This window comes from Canis lupus, chromosome 6 (assembly GCF_003254725.2).
Source record: "Canis lupus dingo isolate Sandy chromosome 6, ASM325472v2, whole genome shotgun sequence".
NCBI classification, from domain to species: domain Eukaryota; kingdom Metazoa; phylum Chordata; class Mammalia; order Carnivora; family Canidae; genus Canis; species Canis lupus.
Genome location: NC_064248.1, coordinates 3128540 through 3146114, shown reverse-complemented (window position 1 = coordinate 3146114; position 17575 = coordinate 3128540). Strand labels below are relative to the sequence as shown.

Genomic DNA, 17575 nt, shown 5'->3' with positions numbered 1-17575 from the left:
TAGCATGATTTACAACTTTTCATTATTTAGCCATATAGTTTTTTGGTCTCTTGCCCGAGCTCAGCAAATGCCTCTGATAGCCCGTTGTTGAGCTTGACAGAAACAATTTCATGGCCTGTGAGGACAAAAGCCTCATTGGGCTGGATTAAACAGAGAATTGGAGGAAAAGAATTGGCGATGCTGAATAAAATTTTTTAAGAAAATGGCATGAAAGAACTAGAAAGCTAGCTGGAATCTTCTCTTTGTCTTGTTTCATTTTCTTCTCTTTTAAGGTAGGAAAAATAAGAGCCAGGATGTTTGTACCCTCAAGAAAAGGATTATATTAGTTTGCTAGGCCACCATAACAAAATACCACAAAGTGGGTGCTTCAGAAACAAACCAACTTTCTCACAGTTCTGGAGACTAAAATTCTAAGGTCAGTGTGTTAGCAGATAGGGTTTTCCTGAGGCCTCTCTTCTTGCCTTGCTGATGGTCACTTTCTCCTTGTGGCTTTGCATGGTCTTTTCTTTTCTCCTCTGCCTCCTTGTGGTCTTGGTCTTGATCTCCTCTTTTTATAAGGACACAGGTCAGATTTGATTAGGGCCCACCCTTATGACCTCATTTTCACATAATTACCCTTTTAAAGTCTCACTCTGCAAATACAGTCACCTTTTGAAGTAATGGAAATTAGGGTTCCAACATACGAATTTTGGATAGACTCAATTCAGTCTGTTAGAGGAATCTCAAATATTGTAGAACATGCATTTGTGGGATGTCTGTGGCCTTTTTTTAAAAAGTTGGCTATAGTGCTGGTTAAAGGAGTTCATTTCTATTCTCATAGAAATAATGGAGCTTAGTATGGAAGAGTTACTGATTGGTGATAAAGTTAATGATAGCTTACTAAGTACTGTGGACTGAATCATGCCTCCTCCCAATTCATATGTTAAACCCCCATATATTTGGTATAAGGAAGTAATTAAGGTGAAGCAAGGTCATAAAGGGCAGAGCCTTGATTGATGTATAAGAAGAATCACTGGAAAGAGCTGGCTTTCCACCATGTGAGTACACAGAGAAGGTAGCTTTCTGTGAGCCAGAAGAGTGAGAGTTCTCACCAGAAACTGCCCATGCTGACCTTGATAGTATACTTCTAACCTCCCAAATTGAGAGAAAATGTCCATTGATTAAGCCGTCAGTCTATGGAATTTTGTTCTGGCACCCTGAGCCTACTTAGACATTACGATACTTATGGATAGAGATGCTTGGGTGGCTCAGTGGTTGAACATCTGCCTTTGGCTTAGGTCGTGATCATGGAGTCCTAGGATCAAGTTCTGTGTTGGGCTCCCCATGGGGAGTCTGGTTCTCCCTCTGCCTATGTCTCTGCCTCTCTCTGTATCTCTCATGAACAAATAAATAAAAAGAAAAGGTAGTCATGGGTAGAAGAGGACCATCAGCTTTGGTGAGAATTTAATTATTGATTGGATTGGAAATATGCTAGTATCCTAACAGTGGCAAGTTGGAAAGAGGTTTGTTCTAAAAATTCATTATCTTAAACATTTTGATAACTTGCAACCAAAGTATTTTCTATCATAAAGAAATCTAGATGTTCATAATCTAGAAATGACAATGAATAGCCACTACATATATGAGTTAGGGGAGAATAATATCTTTTCTGCAGATAAGGTTTTTGAATTTTATTTTTATGACAAATTTAAAATGTATCTAAAGTAGAGATAGTAGTATAATAAACCCACACATATATACTCGCCATCAAACCTCAACAATTAAGACATCATGCTTTATCTGTATCCCTATTCTCCCCTAACCACCTCCCCACAGGTACTATTCTCCCTATCACCCGCATTCTTTTGAAAAATAAATCTGAAATATCAAATCATTTCAGTCATAAATATTTTGATCTGTATCTACAAAAGGCTTTCCCTTTTTATTATGACTATATCAAAATAGAAATAATAATTTCTTAATATCGACACTCATCAATGGACATATTTCTGAATTTGCCTTGTAACTTTTTAATACTTTGCTCAAATTAAGTTTAAAACAAGGTCTGTACCTTGCAATTGGTTGAGATGCCCCACATGTTAACTCATTCCTATTCTTTTCTGCCTACCTTGCAGTTGATTCATTGAGGGAATCAGGAGATTTCTGGATATTGCTGACTTCATATCCCTGATGTATATAGTTTAACATGTGCTACTTTACCTTTACATTTCTTAAAACTTTATATTATAATCTGTGGTGAATCAGATTCAGGTTTGGCTTTTTGCAGGGAGAGGTGATGTGATGTGTTCTCACATTAGGAGGCATGCGTTATCTGGTTTTCTTTTTATGATGATACAGCAGCCATTGGTGCTTGATTCCCCGTTTTATTTATTTTTTTCATATTCAGAAGGTTCTTCAAAGATAACCAATAAAGTATTTAAAGTATTTAGTTGTTGGTTTTCTTTTAATGTAATTTTATATACTTGCATAACCATGTTTGATATGTTTTAATTCATTGTGTTATTATGCTATTGATGATAAAATTGTCCCATCTTTCATGAGTGGAAGTGCCTCAAATTTGGCGTTCAAGTCCCTTTGACATAGTCTATCTGGGATGACAAGATGTATCAAACTCATCTTGCATATTTCTTTCTTTAGATCTCAGTTGGCTATATTTTCATGGTAAAATGGGAAAAAAGACCTAAAAACATAAAACATTCTGTGTTTGGGGGTGATAGTTATTTTAAAGAATGCCAGGCCATTTAAAAAGTTGTTTGAAACATGTCTCCTTATAGAAAAATAGAAAAAGTAAGTTCCACGTATTTGTTATTTTTGTATATTTATCCTCACCAACCAAATAATATTGTCTCAGAATTTCTTTTTATCAATCAAAATCTCATTATCAGAAGGCTAGAAATTTTGCCAAAGCAATCAGACATTCCTTCATCAAATTATTGTTTCATTGCACATGTGTATTGCATGTAAATTTCTAACCTAATTTGAAAACAGATTTATCTTTTAGTCCATAATCATGCCTAAGGAATGCCAAACATTTTTTCGTTCATTTAGGCTTTTCTCTTTAATCCCATTCTCCTATTTCCCCCCACCACCCTCTAAGGTTTAGACTTCCTTTTCAATAGAAAATGAAGTTAGGTATGTTATCATGTTTTTTTCCCAACATAATTTAACCTAGAAATGTACCCAGGTTGTAGATAGAGCTGTGAGTTCTATATCAAGCCCTACTATTTACACTTCCACTCTCTTGCCTTCAGATTATTAAGTTATAAAGAAACAGTATCGTAATAGCCTCTTGGCTAAATCATAGAGAGTTATGATTCTCTTGATAAGCTGTAGAACATTATTAAGTTCCGTCTGGGTTGAATGTGTCTATTGGAAGGATATCAAAGTTGGTCAGATTGCTCTTGATTGTCTTAATTGCTTCTTGTTTATGTTTGAAACTATGTAGTTAGATTGATCTTGGCTTATTTTTCTCTCTTTATTAACTTTCAGGGTTTATTTTTACTGCTACAAAGTCCACTGAACCCCGTTAAGTGTTGAATAATATACGTGATTGGCAAGTGCAAGTGCTTTGATAGTTTCCTTTTCCAAACTAATAACACAGCCTTCAAGTTGTTATCTGTGCCATACCTTAAATATTTATTTGGGAACATCACTGACACATTTAGATAAATGACACTCCAAAGTCCAGGCATGTCCAAGAACCTATTTTATTTTGCATTAGTGAATCTTTACTAATTCCATTGGAATGATTTTATAATAAATGGATTTAGAAGCAATATCTTCTTTTTCTTGTCTTTGTAAATCCACTGTGGTAGGCAGAATTCCAAAATGTCCCTCAGGATAATTTGCTTCCTGTTGACTCCCATGATAAGATTTTTGAGTAGCATAGTTGACTTTTAAGAAAGGGAATTTTCTTCCCTGAGCCTGATTTAACAGGTAAGTCCTTAACAAGGAACTGTTTATGGTGTAAGAGATAAATATAATGGAATCTTTAACTTTTTAAAAATAAACCTCTTTATTGAAATGTGAGTTACATGTCCTGAAATTGACTTATTGTAAGTGTACAATTTAATGAGTTTTATTACATTTATAGAATTGTATGATCATCGCCATACTTCAATTTTAGAACTTTTCCATCAACTCAAAAATTTCCCTTGTGTCCATTTGCACATTGTTGGTCTCTTACATTATTGTGAAAAACTCTATTAGAACTATGTTGAACTACCTTTTATGATTAAATTTAATTTGTTGTATTTTATCAGGTTTTTGCAGGTCTTTTAATTAAAATATCATTCCTTACTTCCCTTTGTGTTGTATTATGTTCTTGGATTTTGGTACAAATTAACTTTGCATATTTTTCTTAATGCTCTGAGTCAAATTTTGTTAAAAATTTTTAAAAGTTTATACTATTTTTTTTAAGTTTATACTATTTGATTATGATTTTCACAGTACTGCCATAGGATATTTAGTACTGTAACGTAGAAATGTGTTTATTCTCACATATTTAAAATAATAATCATATTCTTACATCATTATCACATTATATATTATTAAATTATCACATTATGTTTCTATATTTGGTTTTGCTCTTTATTTCTTTTTATTCTTAGATTTGTAAGAAGTATGTCTTTTTTAATTCTGTGGGTTTCACTCTCATTTATACTCTAGTTTATTAATTGTGTCCAGTATTTTAATTTCCAATTCATTATACTTTTTATTTCCTAAAAATATTTATTCATTTTGAGAGAGAGTGAGTGCATGAATGGGGGTGCAGGTAGACAGAAGGAGAGAGAATCCATGCTGAGTGTGGAGCCCAGTGCAGAGCTCAATCCCAGGACCTTGAGGTCATGACCTGTGCCAAAGTCGAGAGTCGGCCACTTAACTGACTGAGCCAGCATGCACCCCTGTGCTTTTCATTTTTAGAATCTCCTTTCTCTAATTTTTACTTAAGTTGTTTTTTTCTCTTCTTTTTGATCTCTGTAAATAGGCTATTTATTTCTATTATTTTCCAGTTTATAAAATGATACGTTTGTGATTTTATTTTTGACTTGACTGGAATTACAGAATTTTCAAAAGTGTTTTTTAAAAAGATTTTAAAAAAATCTCAAGGTGACAGAAATATCTAAATTGTCACTAGTTTTTATCATAGAGGAGATTGCTCATGTGATTTCTACATTTTGAATTTTTTTTTTTTTAATTTTTATTTCTTTATGATAGTCACAGAGAGAGAGAGAGAGAGAGGGGCAGAGGGAGAAGCAGGCTCCATGCACTGGGAGCCCGACGTGGGATTTGATCCCGGGTCTCCAGGATCGCGCCCTGGGCCAAAGGCAGGCGCCAAACCGCTGCGCCACTCAGGGATCCCTACATTTTGAATTTTTTAAAATTTATTTTGATTTATTTTGACGTTCTCTATGGCTGGTCCATCTACAGTCAGATATTCCGTGGGGGCACGAAAAGATAAGGCCTCTGAGAATTACCAGTTACATACTAAGTCAAACTGAGTATTTTAGCATCTGTGTACTTTCCTATGGCTCTTGTTTTCTTGCTCTCTTGTAGTAGGATGCTAAAGACTTCCATCTCCATTTTCTTGAATAATTCTTTAGACACTGGCATATGAAAGTTTATAAGTTTATCCTTGAGTATAAAATACAGAAGTGTGGGGTGGTTTAGTCAATTAAGCATCTGCCTTTGGCTCAGGTTCTGGGATGGAGCCTCACATCAGGCTCCCTGCTCAGCTGGGAGTCTGCTTCTCCCTCTCCCTCTGCCCCTCCCCACCACTTGTGCTCTCTCTCACTGCTCAGTAAATAAATAAACAAATAAATCAATAAATAACATAAACAAATAAAATGCAGAAATGTAAAAGGTAAAAATGATGCCTCTTATAACTGTAAAATGACTGTCTTTGACCTGAGACTTCACCTAACAATTTATTTCTAGTCCTTTGTCCTTTGTCTGTATCCTCTTTTGTTTAAACTTAGGAGTTCTCAGTAACAAATAATTGGATGCTTATTTATTTTACCTAACAGATACGAGATGTCCTTGCTTTTTTAAAAAAATAGGGCTTACCCTATATATAGTATTACTATTACCGACATACTTAGTTATATGCTTTTGTTTTCTTGCTATTTCCCTTATTTTCCAAAAATTCTCAATAGAGAATATTGATAATGATTTTATATTTGACAGTGATTTAGAAGACATTATTTTTAATACCTAAATTTTACTGATGCTTAACTGTAAGATTATCAAATCCTTACTTAAAACATGTTCTGTAGCTATTGAAGACAATAAGAAGGTAATTTCTGATTTTATGATCCCCGAGAAATTTTACACAAATTCCTTGCCCTGCCCTAGTTTAGAATGTAATGCTTAGCTTTTAGGTACAACTTGTTACTGTACATTTAAAAGTACAGGATATTTTTAATTTCTTAAAATGTTTTTTCTGTTCAACTTTGTAATTTTCTTTGTAGAAGGTATTTCCTGTTAGCTTATTTTGATGTGTCAGCTTTTTCATTAAGTTCTTTAGTTTGGTTCTGTTTCATCTTTAATACCTTTTAAAACTCGAGAAATAAGATCATACATACAGATGTATTGCAACCACTGTGGAAAACAGTATGGAGTTTCCTCAAAAAATTAAAAATAGAAATGCCATATGATCCAGTAATCACACTACAGGGTATTTATCCAAAGGAAACAAAACCACTAATTTGAGAAGATACATGCTACTTTATGTTTATTGCACAGTATTTACAATAGCCAAGATATGGAAGCAACCCACATGTCTATTGATAGTTAAATAGATATGATACACATGTACATGCATGCCCCCCTCTCCATAAACAACGGATTATTACATAGCCATGTAAAAGGATGAGGTCTTGTCATTTGTGACAATATGGATGGACCTAGAAGGTATTATGCTAAGTGAAATAAGTCAGACTGAGAAAGAAAAATACCATATTATTTCATTCATATGTGAAATCTAAACAACAAAACAAATAAGAAGAATAGACCTTTAAATACAGAAAATAAACTGATGTTTGGCAGAGGAAAGTGAGATGAGGGAATGGGCAAAATGAGTGAAGGGGGGGAGTGAGAGATATAGGCTTCCAGTTGTAGAATGAATAACTTACAGGATTAAAACTCCAGCATAGGAGTTTTGAGTTGTTGAGTCACTATGTCCTACACCTGAAACTAATATGACATTGTGTGTCAACTATATCCAAATAAAAAAAACTTTAAATAGTACAAATGCCACCCAAGTACGGGAGAGATTTCGACAAATAGGAGAAATTTCATTTTGAAAACAAAACCAACATTTTTACAAGATTAAATACTTGTTTGGATGTTCATGAAGGAGTGTTACAAAATTTTTTTCATTGAAAAAAAGAAAAGTCTGTGCTTATTGACACATTCTAAAAACATTGTGTGGAGTTCATTCAGATCCCTGCAGGAAAACTCAGCAGTCAGAGATAGGATTTATGCTGCTTTGAGGAACCAAAACAGTGGTAGGAGATTACTTTTGGATGCTTTTCTGCATTGCAGTGCATAATTCACATCATTCCTCTTGAGTTTCAGGCATAGATGTCTTCTCCACATACCTTCTGTGAATTTTGTTTGAAGAATTAATGACACTTACTGAGCCTGTAGCATCTTGAGCTCTCCATACTGAAGCTGAAAAGAGTGGCAAAACTGGCTCACAAGTCTTAGCAGGGGTATACAGAATTACTTCACCTTCACTGAGTCCAGGGTGATGGAATTTCATTACATGTTTCATTAGCAGTGATAAAACCATGGATTATTTTCCTAATTAGCCATTAATAATAGTTAACTATAACAAGATCACAGCTTTGGTTTTTTAATGTATTGTTGACAGTGAAATCTAATGGAAAACAAGCCAGCTGCTTATGTTTAATAAAAATTGTAATCTTATTGATGGGATTACTACTACTCATACCAGATACTACCTTCCTTTTAAAATAATTAACTTTTTTTTAAGATTGTATTTATTTATTTGAGAGAGAGCCCAAGCAGGGGAGAAGGCCAAAGGGAGAGGGAGAAGCAGGTTCCCTACTGATCATGGAGCCCATGGGGCTCGATCCCTAGGCCTTGGGATCATGACCTACCCAAAGGCAGATGCTTAACCAACTGAGCCACCCAGGTGCCCTAGATACTAGCTTCCTTTTATTTAATCTGTTTTGTTCTAATTCTGATGCCTAAATTACATAGTATTGTGATGGGAAGAAACTTCTGGGTAAGAGTGAATTTTAGTAATTAAATAATAGTAACAGTAAGTAAATATAGTAAATAAGAGTAAACGAAAATGATTTTTAAATAAGGTGTTTTAAAATTTTTAAAAGGCGATAGTAAGAAATCTCATTGCATCTGTTAGAGCAAAAGCTTTCTTACAACAGCCGGCATGGATGCTAGTACAAATCAATGCAAGCAGATCGATTTTTCTTAGGTCTTTAAATGTTTAAGCCAGCACCTGGCCTTTGTAATGTCTCTTGGTTGTAGGGAATAGCTAGGAATTTCAGGTGAAAGATTACAACTTCTAAGTTAGTTGTGCTACCCCAAATGATCCATTGGATATGGCTGAAAATGCCAGTTTTAAATGTATTCATGGGATTAGGAATGAATACTTCTTTGCCTGAAATCTTGTGGTTTAGCTTTAGTACTTACTGTAGTCAATCCATTTCTTTGAAATATTGAGCTGTCTGACAGCTTAAAATCCTAAGTTTCCTTTAAACTTGAGCCTGGCTTTGGAGGAGAAAGGAGTAGTGTGGAGGTGGATTTTATGTAAGGCTCTCCGAGGAGAATTCACTGAAGTGCTTTTGCTGGCAGGGCACAGAGAAGGCCAGGAAGCTGCTTCATCTCAGCCCTTCTTGAGTTTTGCCCTCAGCCTAGATCAACATTTAGTCAGATGATTTATAGCAGAGACACTGAAGTCTCTTGTCAGGCCTGTTGAAGTCATCACTTTCCTTCCATTAAGAAATATGGAAGAGACCCAAATGTAATGGCCAGATTTTGGGAAGCCAGGTGGATATCAGGAGGAGTCTTCATGCTCTTATACTGTTAATTCCCTGCTGGATGTTTATTTCTCATCTTAAGTTGAGGGACTGAGTTTTATAAACATCTCTTGATCAAATAGTACCTTACAAGATTTCGTTTTTTGTGAAGTCACGTACCACAAATATATTAAAAACATATTCTATAGAGAATACTAATATACTGCAGACTCATTATTTGCATGTGAAATGCTAAACATCTAAATGGATTCTAAGGGTCACCTGGGTGGCTCAGTGGTTGAGCCTCTCTGCCTTCAGTTCAGGGTGCGATCCCAGGTCTTAGGCTCCGAGTACCGCTTTGGGTTCCCTAAGGGGATCCTGCTTCTCCCTCTGCTTATGGCTCTGCCTCTCTCTATATATGTCTCTCATGAATAAATAAATAAAATCCTTAAAAAAAATTAAATGGGTTCTAAGAAGCAAAATGGAGAGAGCAGTAAGCAGTACAGATCTGGGTTGAGTCCTAGATCCCTTACCTAATTTGGGGTGCATCATTTGCTCTATTTGTTTCGTCATTCATACATTGGAGGTAGCTTTACCCGTTTTTACTTAACTCAGAGAGTCAGGGAGATAAAAATTATGACATTACCTGTAAATTAGTGTCCACTTCACACACAGATTTTATGGTCTGTCAAATTTATTTAATAGTAAGCCGTTTAAAACTTGAAAATGTATCATAATTATCCAAGGCATTTAATGAAGAATGATATACTACCTAAACTTTGAAGGCATATCAAAAAATAAGCATAGAAAGAAAGAGCTCTTTGAAGACCATGGTGAATCATATCTGAGCTTTAAAAACAATGTGACCCGAAATGTAAGCTTTACAGGCTGAGGAAATCTAGTGTGAATAGACAGATGCAGGACAGAAATGGACATGACATGTTCAGGAAATATAAAGTAATGTTCATTTTAGATTAAATTCACCTTTATTATAAGTATAAAAATGAAAACTTGAAGAGAATGACAATATTCTGAACTTTTATTCCATAGTAATAAGAAAAGGTTCATATAGCTTGCATCTGAATTAACTTAGAATTAGCAGATTTAGCAGTAATTTAGAAGAAAACTAAGCACTTAAGGGCCCAGGAGGATACAAACTAAAATGAGTATCATTTTTCTGGGTTCCATTAGAGAAGACGTCTGGAGAAAAGGATTTTTAGAAGAAAGTGATAAAAGTGGATTTGTAGAAAGCCTGAAAGCAAAAAGAATGCTCTATATAGTGGTGATTTGGGGACAGCTTTTTAGATGGTGTGACCCAAAGTGGGATCTGAACTGCAGTTTTTAAAAGAGGCACATTAGATATAATGTGGATTCAGATTCATTCTCCATTTGTCTTGGTTCACATTCCCTCTTGGCCCCAGAGCCACATGAAAGACTGCAGGCAAAAATTTTGCTACCTATAACCTGTTCTCTCTGAAATTTCCTCCTGCCCAGGAGCATGGGGCTTATGTTTTTTTTTGAGACTTTCCATGTCTGATCCATGCATCCCTCTGTAATGTTTCTTCCTATTTCTTCCCAGAAGGAAACCTCTGTTTCAGATAAGACTCCTTCTGATCATTTCCTAGCATGTTGCTTTCCCTGCCTTTGCTTTCTGCCTCTCTCCCATCAAGTGTTTCCCCTCTCTTCTTAGCCATATGAGCTCAATCTGCTTTTAAAATCCAAGGCTTCAGAGATTACTTTTCTTCTTGTCAGTGGCAACTTTTTGGTGTTCTGGTGTTTGTGTTGTTACATTTGCTTGTCATACAGTTTTCCTCTGCTAGATTGAGAACAAAAGTGGTTGTTGATGATGACATCATAGGCTAACGGTCCATATGAATAGGTCTTATAGTCTCATATAGACTGGCAGTTTTCAATTGTGTGTGTTTATTCATTTTAATGGAAAATCAGAGTTGGTAAATGTGTTGAATTTTCTGAACATGAAAATCAGAGCTGAGTAAATATGCAAAAACTGCTAAAATGTAAGCTTCAGAAGACCAGAGACTTTTTGTTTGTTTAGCATCATATTTCAAGCTCTTACTAACCAGGCCCAAACATAGCACTTAATACTATTTGTTGAATGAGTGGTGGCTTAATTACTTAAGCTATATTTAAACTATAAATCTTAATCTGGGTACTCTAAAATATCTGCCAAGAGACCTCCAGAATGTTGCCTCAAATCAGGATCATTGTCTTCCCAATGGTGATAGGATAATTAAGCATCTCATCATTTTCTCCTAAGAGAAGATTGTTTTTTGTTCTGTTTTGTTGTAATCTTTCTTCAGAGATGGACAGAGAAAATAAGGTGAGCAACCATAGTTGGTGTAATCTGACTTTAGCTAATTCAGTGGTTTTGGGTTTTTTGTTTGTTTGTTTTTGTTTGTTTTTTGTTTTGTCTTTTTATTGACAAAAAAACTCCCAGTGGAACAGAGAAAAAAATCTGAGGGAAGATTACTTTCTCAGATTCACGGACCTCTGTTAGATTTTTGTCAACTGTTTTTTGTTTTGTTTTGTTTTGTTTTTGTTTTTTAATGCTTGCTCACTCTTACTTACATTGACATTTTATGGTACATGTTTTGCTTATCCTATTCTCCATGTTTCTTCCTATGGCAGCTTGCCTGGCACTACTGAGAAGCTGAGAAGAATGTTAAAACACAGGACCTTAAGTTGCTCACTTTTGACAAGAACACGGGCAAAGTAACAGTTGTATGAAGACACCACTGACTTTTTTCTTTCTCCTCTTTTTTTTTTTTTTTTTTGCCTTTAGCTCAAGCCAGGCCAGAACAGCTGCAGGGACAGTGACAGTGACAGCGCCAGCGGAGAATCCAAGGGCTTCCACAGGAGCAGCTCCCGGGAAAGACTCAGTGATGTAAGTTAAAAACAAAGAAAACCACCAGACCACCCATCCCTGGGGTCAAGTCTCAGCTTCCCAACACTCCTATTTCTTCTATCACTTTGTCTATGGAAACATTACGGTGTCCCCTCTCTCAGCATACTTGTTTGAGTCTGGCCTGATGGTTTCAGTCCATTTTCTAGTGTGACTAAAATGTGATTTAACAAATAATGAAATGGGTGGGAGTACTTGTCACCTTAGAAACAAAAAGATTCAAAGGAAATTGATAACACTTTCATTATCAGTGTTGCAAATGAAGAAAGTAGTCCAGACAGTGCTTCCACTAGAAGATGACACCATTTAACTTTGGGCTTTTTGTAATGTCTTTGCTTATGAGACTGGTGATAGTTCCTGTCTCCATTTGATTTCTGTTGGAAGGGATGAGTAACCAGCCAGTTATTTGGCAAGAGAAGGAGTATTATTTCCTGACTGATTTCCAAAGGAAAAATCCTTGTGATAATATCTCATACCTCTTGAGGGGTCTGTCAGCCCCCCCAACACCTGCCTCTGACTACTCTCCAGCCTCATATCTGCCAATAGGGCAGATTTCCCCTTGCCATACTCGAGAACCACATGATCCTCTGGGCTCTCTTTTCTTCTAACATAATGTCATATAATGGGATTCTAGATTCTGAAAGCAGCATTTGGACGCTTTCTTATAAAATGATCAAACGGGGAGAAATTTTTATTAGTGATAGCAATGAAGGAACATTAACAGATTAAGTGATACAGTACTCTCAAGAAAGAGATGGCAATTCAGAATCTCTGAGTTTCAAGAAGAGTAAACAGTTAAGACATATAATAAGGAGCAAAAACCTTCGCCACTTATCTTCCTCTTTTTTTAATACTCTAAAGCAATTGTCTTCATCTTGGTGTACAAGATGATCCAGGGTGTTACAGGAAAAATATATTAGAACTTATTTATTTTTTTGTCTAAAACAAAAGAAATGAAACTTAACTAATAATTCATTGAGCTGGGAGTAGTAGATCAAGTATGTAATTTATAAACACGTGTATTTTAGAAGTTTGCTCAATTTTTTTTTAACTGAGGGATGTTCATAAGCATAGAAGGTTGGAGCCCACTACAGCACATTAAGTCATTCCCTAAAGTCCACTCCTATCCATTTTTCCATCATCCAAGGTGAACAGTCCTGAGACACATCTCTCAGGAAAGTCTGAGGGCTTTAGATTGAGACTTGATATATGGAACATTGAATTCTTAAAAGAATTAAGTAGAATGAATGAAGTATAACTATTTCTATAGGACTTAATATCTTAGTTATAGATAATTGCTTAATCTTCTAATAAGGTTTAATATCAATTATACCAACAAAGAATATAATTCATCTTTTGCTTGTAGGTATGTCTGTGTATAAGAATATTTCTTTGTGTTTTTATATATTTAATTAACTCTGTGATGGAACTATAAATTATAATAATAAAATTGTATTTCTTACCTAAGTTGTTAAAAATATTTAAGTTGCTGCTCTGAGCTTTTGTTTTGTTTTTATTTTTTGTTTTTTATTTTTTTTAAGATTGATTTATTTATTCATGAGAGAGACAGAGAAATTATTCCAGGATTTGTTAATCATAATTTCATGGAGAAATGAATGCCACATTAAGTCAGAGGACAAGAGTGTACAATATTGTACAGTCATTGAGATTGTTTGACTGGTTGCCCTGAATTCACTTTCCATTAGATCAAAAGAAATTGGCAAGAGACAGTCTATGTTCATGGATAGGAAGACTTAATATTGAGATTTTACCCAAAGTAATATACAGATTCAGGGCAATTCCTCTGAAAATTCCAATATCGTTTTTTGCAAAAATGAGGGAACAGATACTCAGATTTATATGCAATGACATGAGACTCCTAGTAGTCAAAACAGCTTTGGAAAAGAAGAACAAAGTTGGGAGACTCACACCAGTTTCACAATTTACAGTAAAGCTACAGTAATCAAAACAGTATAATTTTGATATTAAGATGGGTGTATAGACCAATGGACTAGTATTGAGAGTCCAAAAATCAACCCATACATCTCTAGCCAACTGATGCTTAAGGAGTGTTGAGTCCCATGCATTTGGGAAAGAATTATCTCAATAGATGGGGCTGGAACATATGGATTTCCTTATGCAAAAGAGTAAGTTGAACCTCTACATCATATCATGTACACAAATTAACTCAAAATGAATCAGTGGCCTAAGTATAAGAACTAAAATCATGAAACTCTTAAAAGCAAATGTGGATCAATCTCCTGATTTTGAATTTGGCAGTGGATTCTTAGATATGGCCCCCGAAAGATTAGTAATGAAGGAGAAAATAGGAAGATTGGACTTCATCCAAACTAGGAGCATTTGTTCATCTCAAAGGGCATTATCAAGAAAGTGAAAAACCCTATTGAATGAAAATATTTGAAAATCATATAACTGATAAGTGTTTTTAATATTCAAAAATGAGCAAAGTACTTGAATAGACATATGCAAAAAAGATATACAAACAGCCAGTAAGCACATGAAAGATTCTCATCATGTTCATTAGGGAAATGCAAATCAAAATCATAATGAGAAAAGAGAAAAAGGAAAAAATATCATAATGTGATGTCCATTTACATTTACTAGGGTGGTTATGATAAAAAAATGGGGAGGAATAACTGTTGGCAGGAATATAGAGTAATTAGAACCTTTGTACATGATGATGACAATGGAATGGTGCAGCCACTGTGAAAGATAGCTTGGCGGTTTCTCAAAAAACTAAATATGTAATTATCTATGTCCCACCAATTCTACTTTTAGGTATATACTCCACCACCTTGAAAATAGTTACTCAGATATTTATATGCCAATTTTTATTGCAGCATTACTTACAGTAGCCAAATGGTAGAAACATCCCATGCCCATCAGTAGATGAATGAATAAACAAAGTGGCATATATGGACAATGGAATATTATTTAGTCATAAAAGGGATACCCCTTTTATGCATGCTACAACATAGATGAACCTTGTGAAAGATGCTAGTCATAAAAAGACAAATATTGTCTGATTCCACTTATATAAGGAGCCTAGAATATTCCTAGAGACAAAGAGTAGAGTATGAGTTACCAGGGACCAGTCATGGGAGTGGGGGAATATGAGAGATTGGGAGTCATTGTTACAAAGTTTCTGTTCAGAATGATGAAATAGTTTTGAAAACTTACATCCCTAGTGCTATGAATGTAATTAATACCACTCAGTTGTACATTTAAAAATGGCTTAAAATGTCAGACTTTGTTATATATATACTTACCACAGTAGAATAATGTAGAAAAAAAATTAGTGCTGTAACAATATTATGTCAAGAACAGCGTACAATACTTTGAGTTCATGTTGTGTATTAGTTATTAAAATTCATACCTTTGCAACAACAGTATCAATAATATCACTAATATCAACAGTATCAACATAACAAATATGAAAGTAGGCGAAAGGACAAAAAAAAAAAAAGGGGGGAAAGGAAAAGAAAAAAAAGAAGTTGCTGGCATTTAGTGAGATGTTCCAGGACCTCCAGCCACTGAATTTCTTTGCATGAGCAGTTCTAAGGCTGCAAATTCTTAACCTCAGACCAATTGCCATCCAAAATCTGCTGAGATGAAAGCCTTTGAGAAGTCAAGCCACAAAATGATTTTTTTGGATACCAAGGCAACACCTACTCACACAGCATTTTAAAGAACAAAATGCCCCTACTTTTTTAAAAAGGGAATTAGTAACTAGTTTTCTTAATGACTCTCAGAGAATGAGGAGATGGAGTGAAAGACCACTATTCGTTTTGTTCTGTGTGGTTTTACCATGCTTGTGCTTTCATTACTTCCTTGAACATATGGAAAATAGTTATTAACTATTTTAAGGCCTCAGTCTACTAATCAAGTCATCTGTGTCATCATTGCCATGTCTGTTTCTGTTGGTTGGTTTCTCTCCTCATTATGGATTATTCTATTCTGTCTCCTTTGCATGGCTTGACAATTTTGGGGGGATGACGAACATTGTGAGTTTTTCTTTGTTGGGTGCTGAATATTTTTGGTTTCTAAAAATTTTCTTGAGCTTTATTCTGGGATGCAATTATGTCATTTGGAAACAGTTTGATTTTTCTGAGGTTTGTTTTTATGCTTTCTTGGGTGGAACAAGAACAGCCTTTAGGCTAAAGCTAATTTTTCCCCCAGTGCTGAATACTCTGCCCAATTCCTGATGGATTACATGATTTTTTCTAAACCTTGCCAGCTGGTGGCAATACCAGCAATTTTCTGCCTTGTGGGAGTGAGCTCTGGGGATTGACCGCCTGCTCCTGTCCAGTGGGTGTTCCCCTTGCTTGGGGTCCTTTTCTCTAACAGAAAGTGCTGTTCTGGATTCAGGTGAGGACCAGAGGCAACCTTTTTGCAGCTTGCACGAATCTGTCCCTGTGAAGCTTTCTTCTCTCCCATTTTCTCCTTCACAAATTCTAGCCATCTTGGCTTCCTTCAGTTATCAACTCTGTCTTCCCAACTCAGGAGTACTCCTGTGCTCTATCTGGGCCACCCCTCAACGACCCCACCATGGCATGAAAACTCTCTCCAGGCAGTAAGCTGGGGCTATTTTCAGGGTCATCTCATGTGTCTTCCCTTGATCATGGTCTTGCGGTCATTATTGCTCAGTTTCTAAAATCCTTTTCTTACACATTTGTCTGGTTCTTTTTGTTGTTCTTTAGGTGGGAGAATATATTTGGTCCCAATTAGTTCATCTTTTTTTTTTTTTTTTTTTTTTTTTTAAGTGTGAAGCACATGAGCTTTATTAGTTCATGGGTTGTTTTTTTTTTTTTTTTGACTCCATAATTTATTTTTTCCTTTATACATTTTGAGTTTCTTTTGCATTTTAGATAGAATGAAGTTGATACCTGAATACCGTTTGGTGAATTTATATACATGTGTAATCACATCAAATACTTTGGGAGTGAACAGAAATATTAATTGCTTTAATAGATTTCATAAATACTTTCTCATACATTAAAGGAGAAAGAAAGGTTTTGTTTAAAGGAAAAAGAAAGGTTTTGTCCAATTAGTCCATCTTGCCCACTCCTGGTTTTTCAGCTGAGATAAAAATTCCCCTTTAAAAATTCACTTTAGAAAAAATAAAAAATAAAAAAAATAAAAAAAATTCACTTTAGTTATTTTTAGAAGCTTTGACAATTGAGATTTATTCCCAAGTGTAGCTAATAAAGATATTATATTATTCCAGCTTAGTTATTTTGAACTGGACAGGCAAAAAGAGTAAGAAAAAAGAATTCCAGCGTAGCTGGAGTGTTTGACTCATGAGTAAAGCTTTAAAACCAAATGTGCTTGGCTTCTCTAAATTACGTATTCCCAAACTGTATTGCCAGAAGGGAATAATTGTCTATAAGGACTCAGATTGTCCACATCAAGGAGACATAGTAACTTGTTTAGATTAGTCACTAAGGAAAAAGTTAAGGGGAATAATTGAGTATATAAATATTCATGATGAATTATTCAAGAGGGACAGTATTGCTTCTGACTTACACAAAGATTCATATCTGAAGAAGTTGTCAGGATTTAGGAGCTAAACTCACTTAGAAATTTAATCAATAAAATCCTCAAGATATAAACCGATCCTAGG

General features: G+C 35.1%; 1 protein-coding gene across 1 annotated transcript in view; it reads left to right on the top strand.

Moving 5' to 3' along the window:
* Positions 1-17575, top strand: part of AUTS2 (activator of transcription and developmental regulator AUTS2) — a 1134993-nt gene that overhangs the window by 501776 nt on the left and 615642 nt on the right. Inside the window, 1 exon segment of the mRNA XM_025425744.3 lies at positions 11812-11913. Within this exon segment, the coding sequence (XP_025281529.3) occupies positions 11812-11913 (102 nt within the window).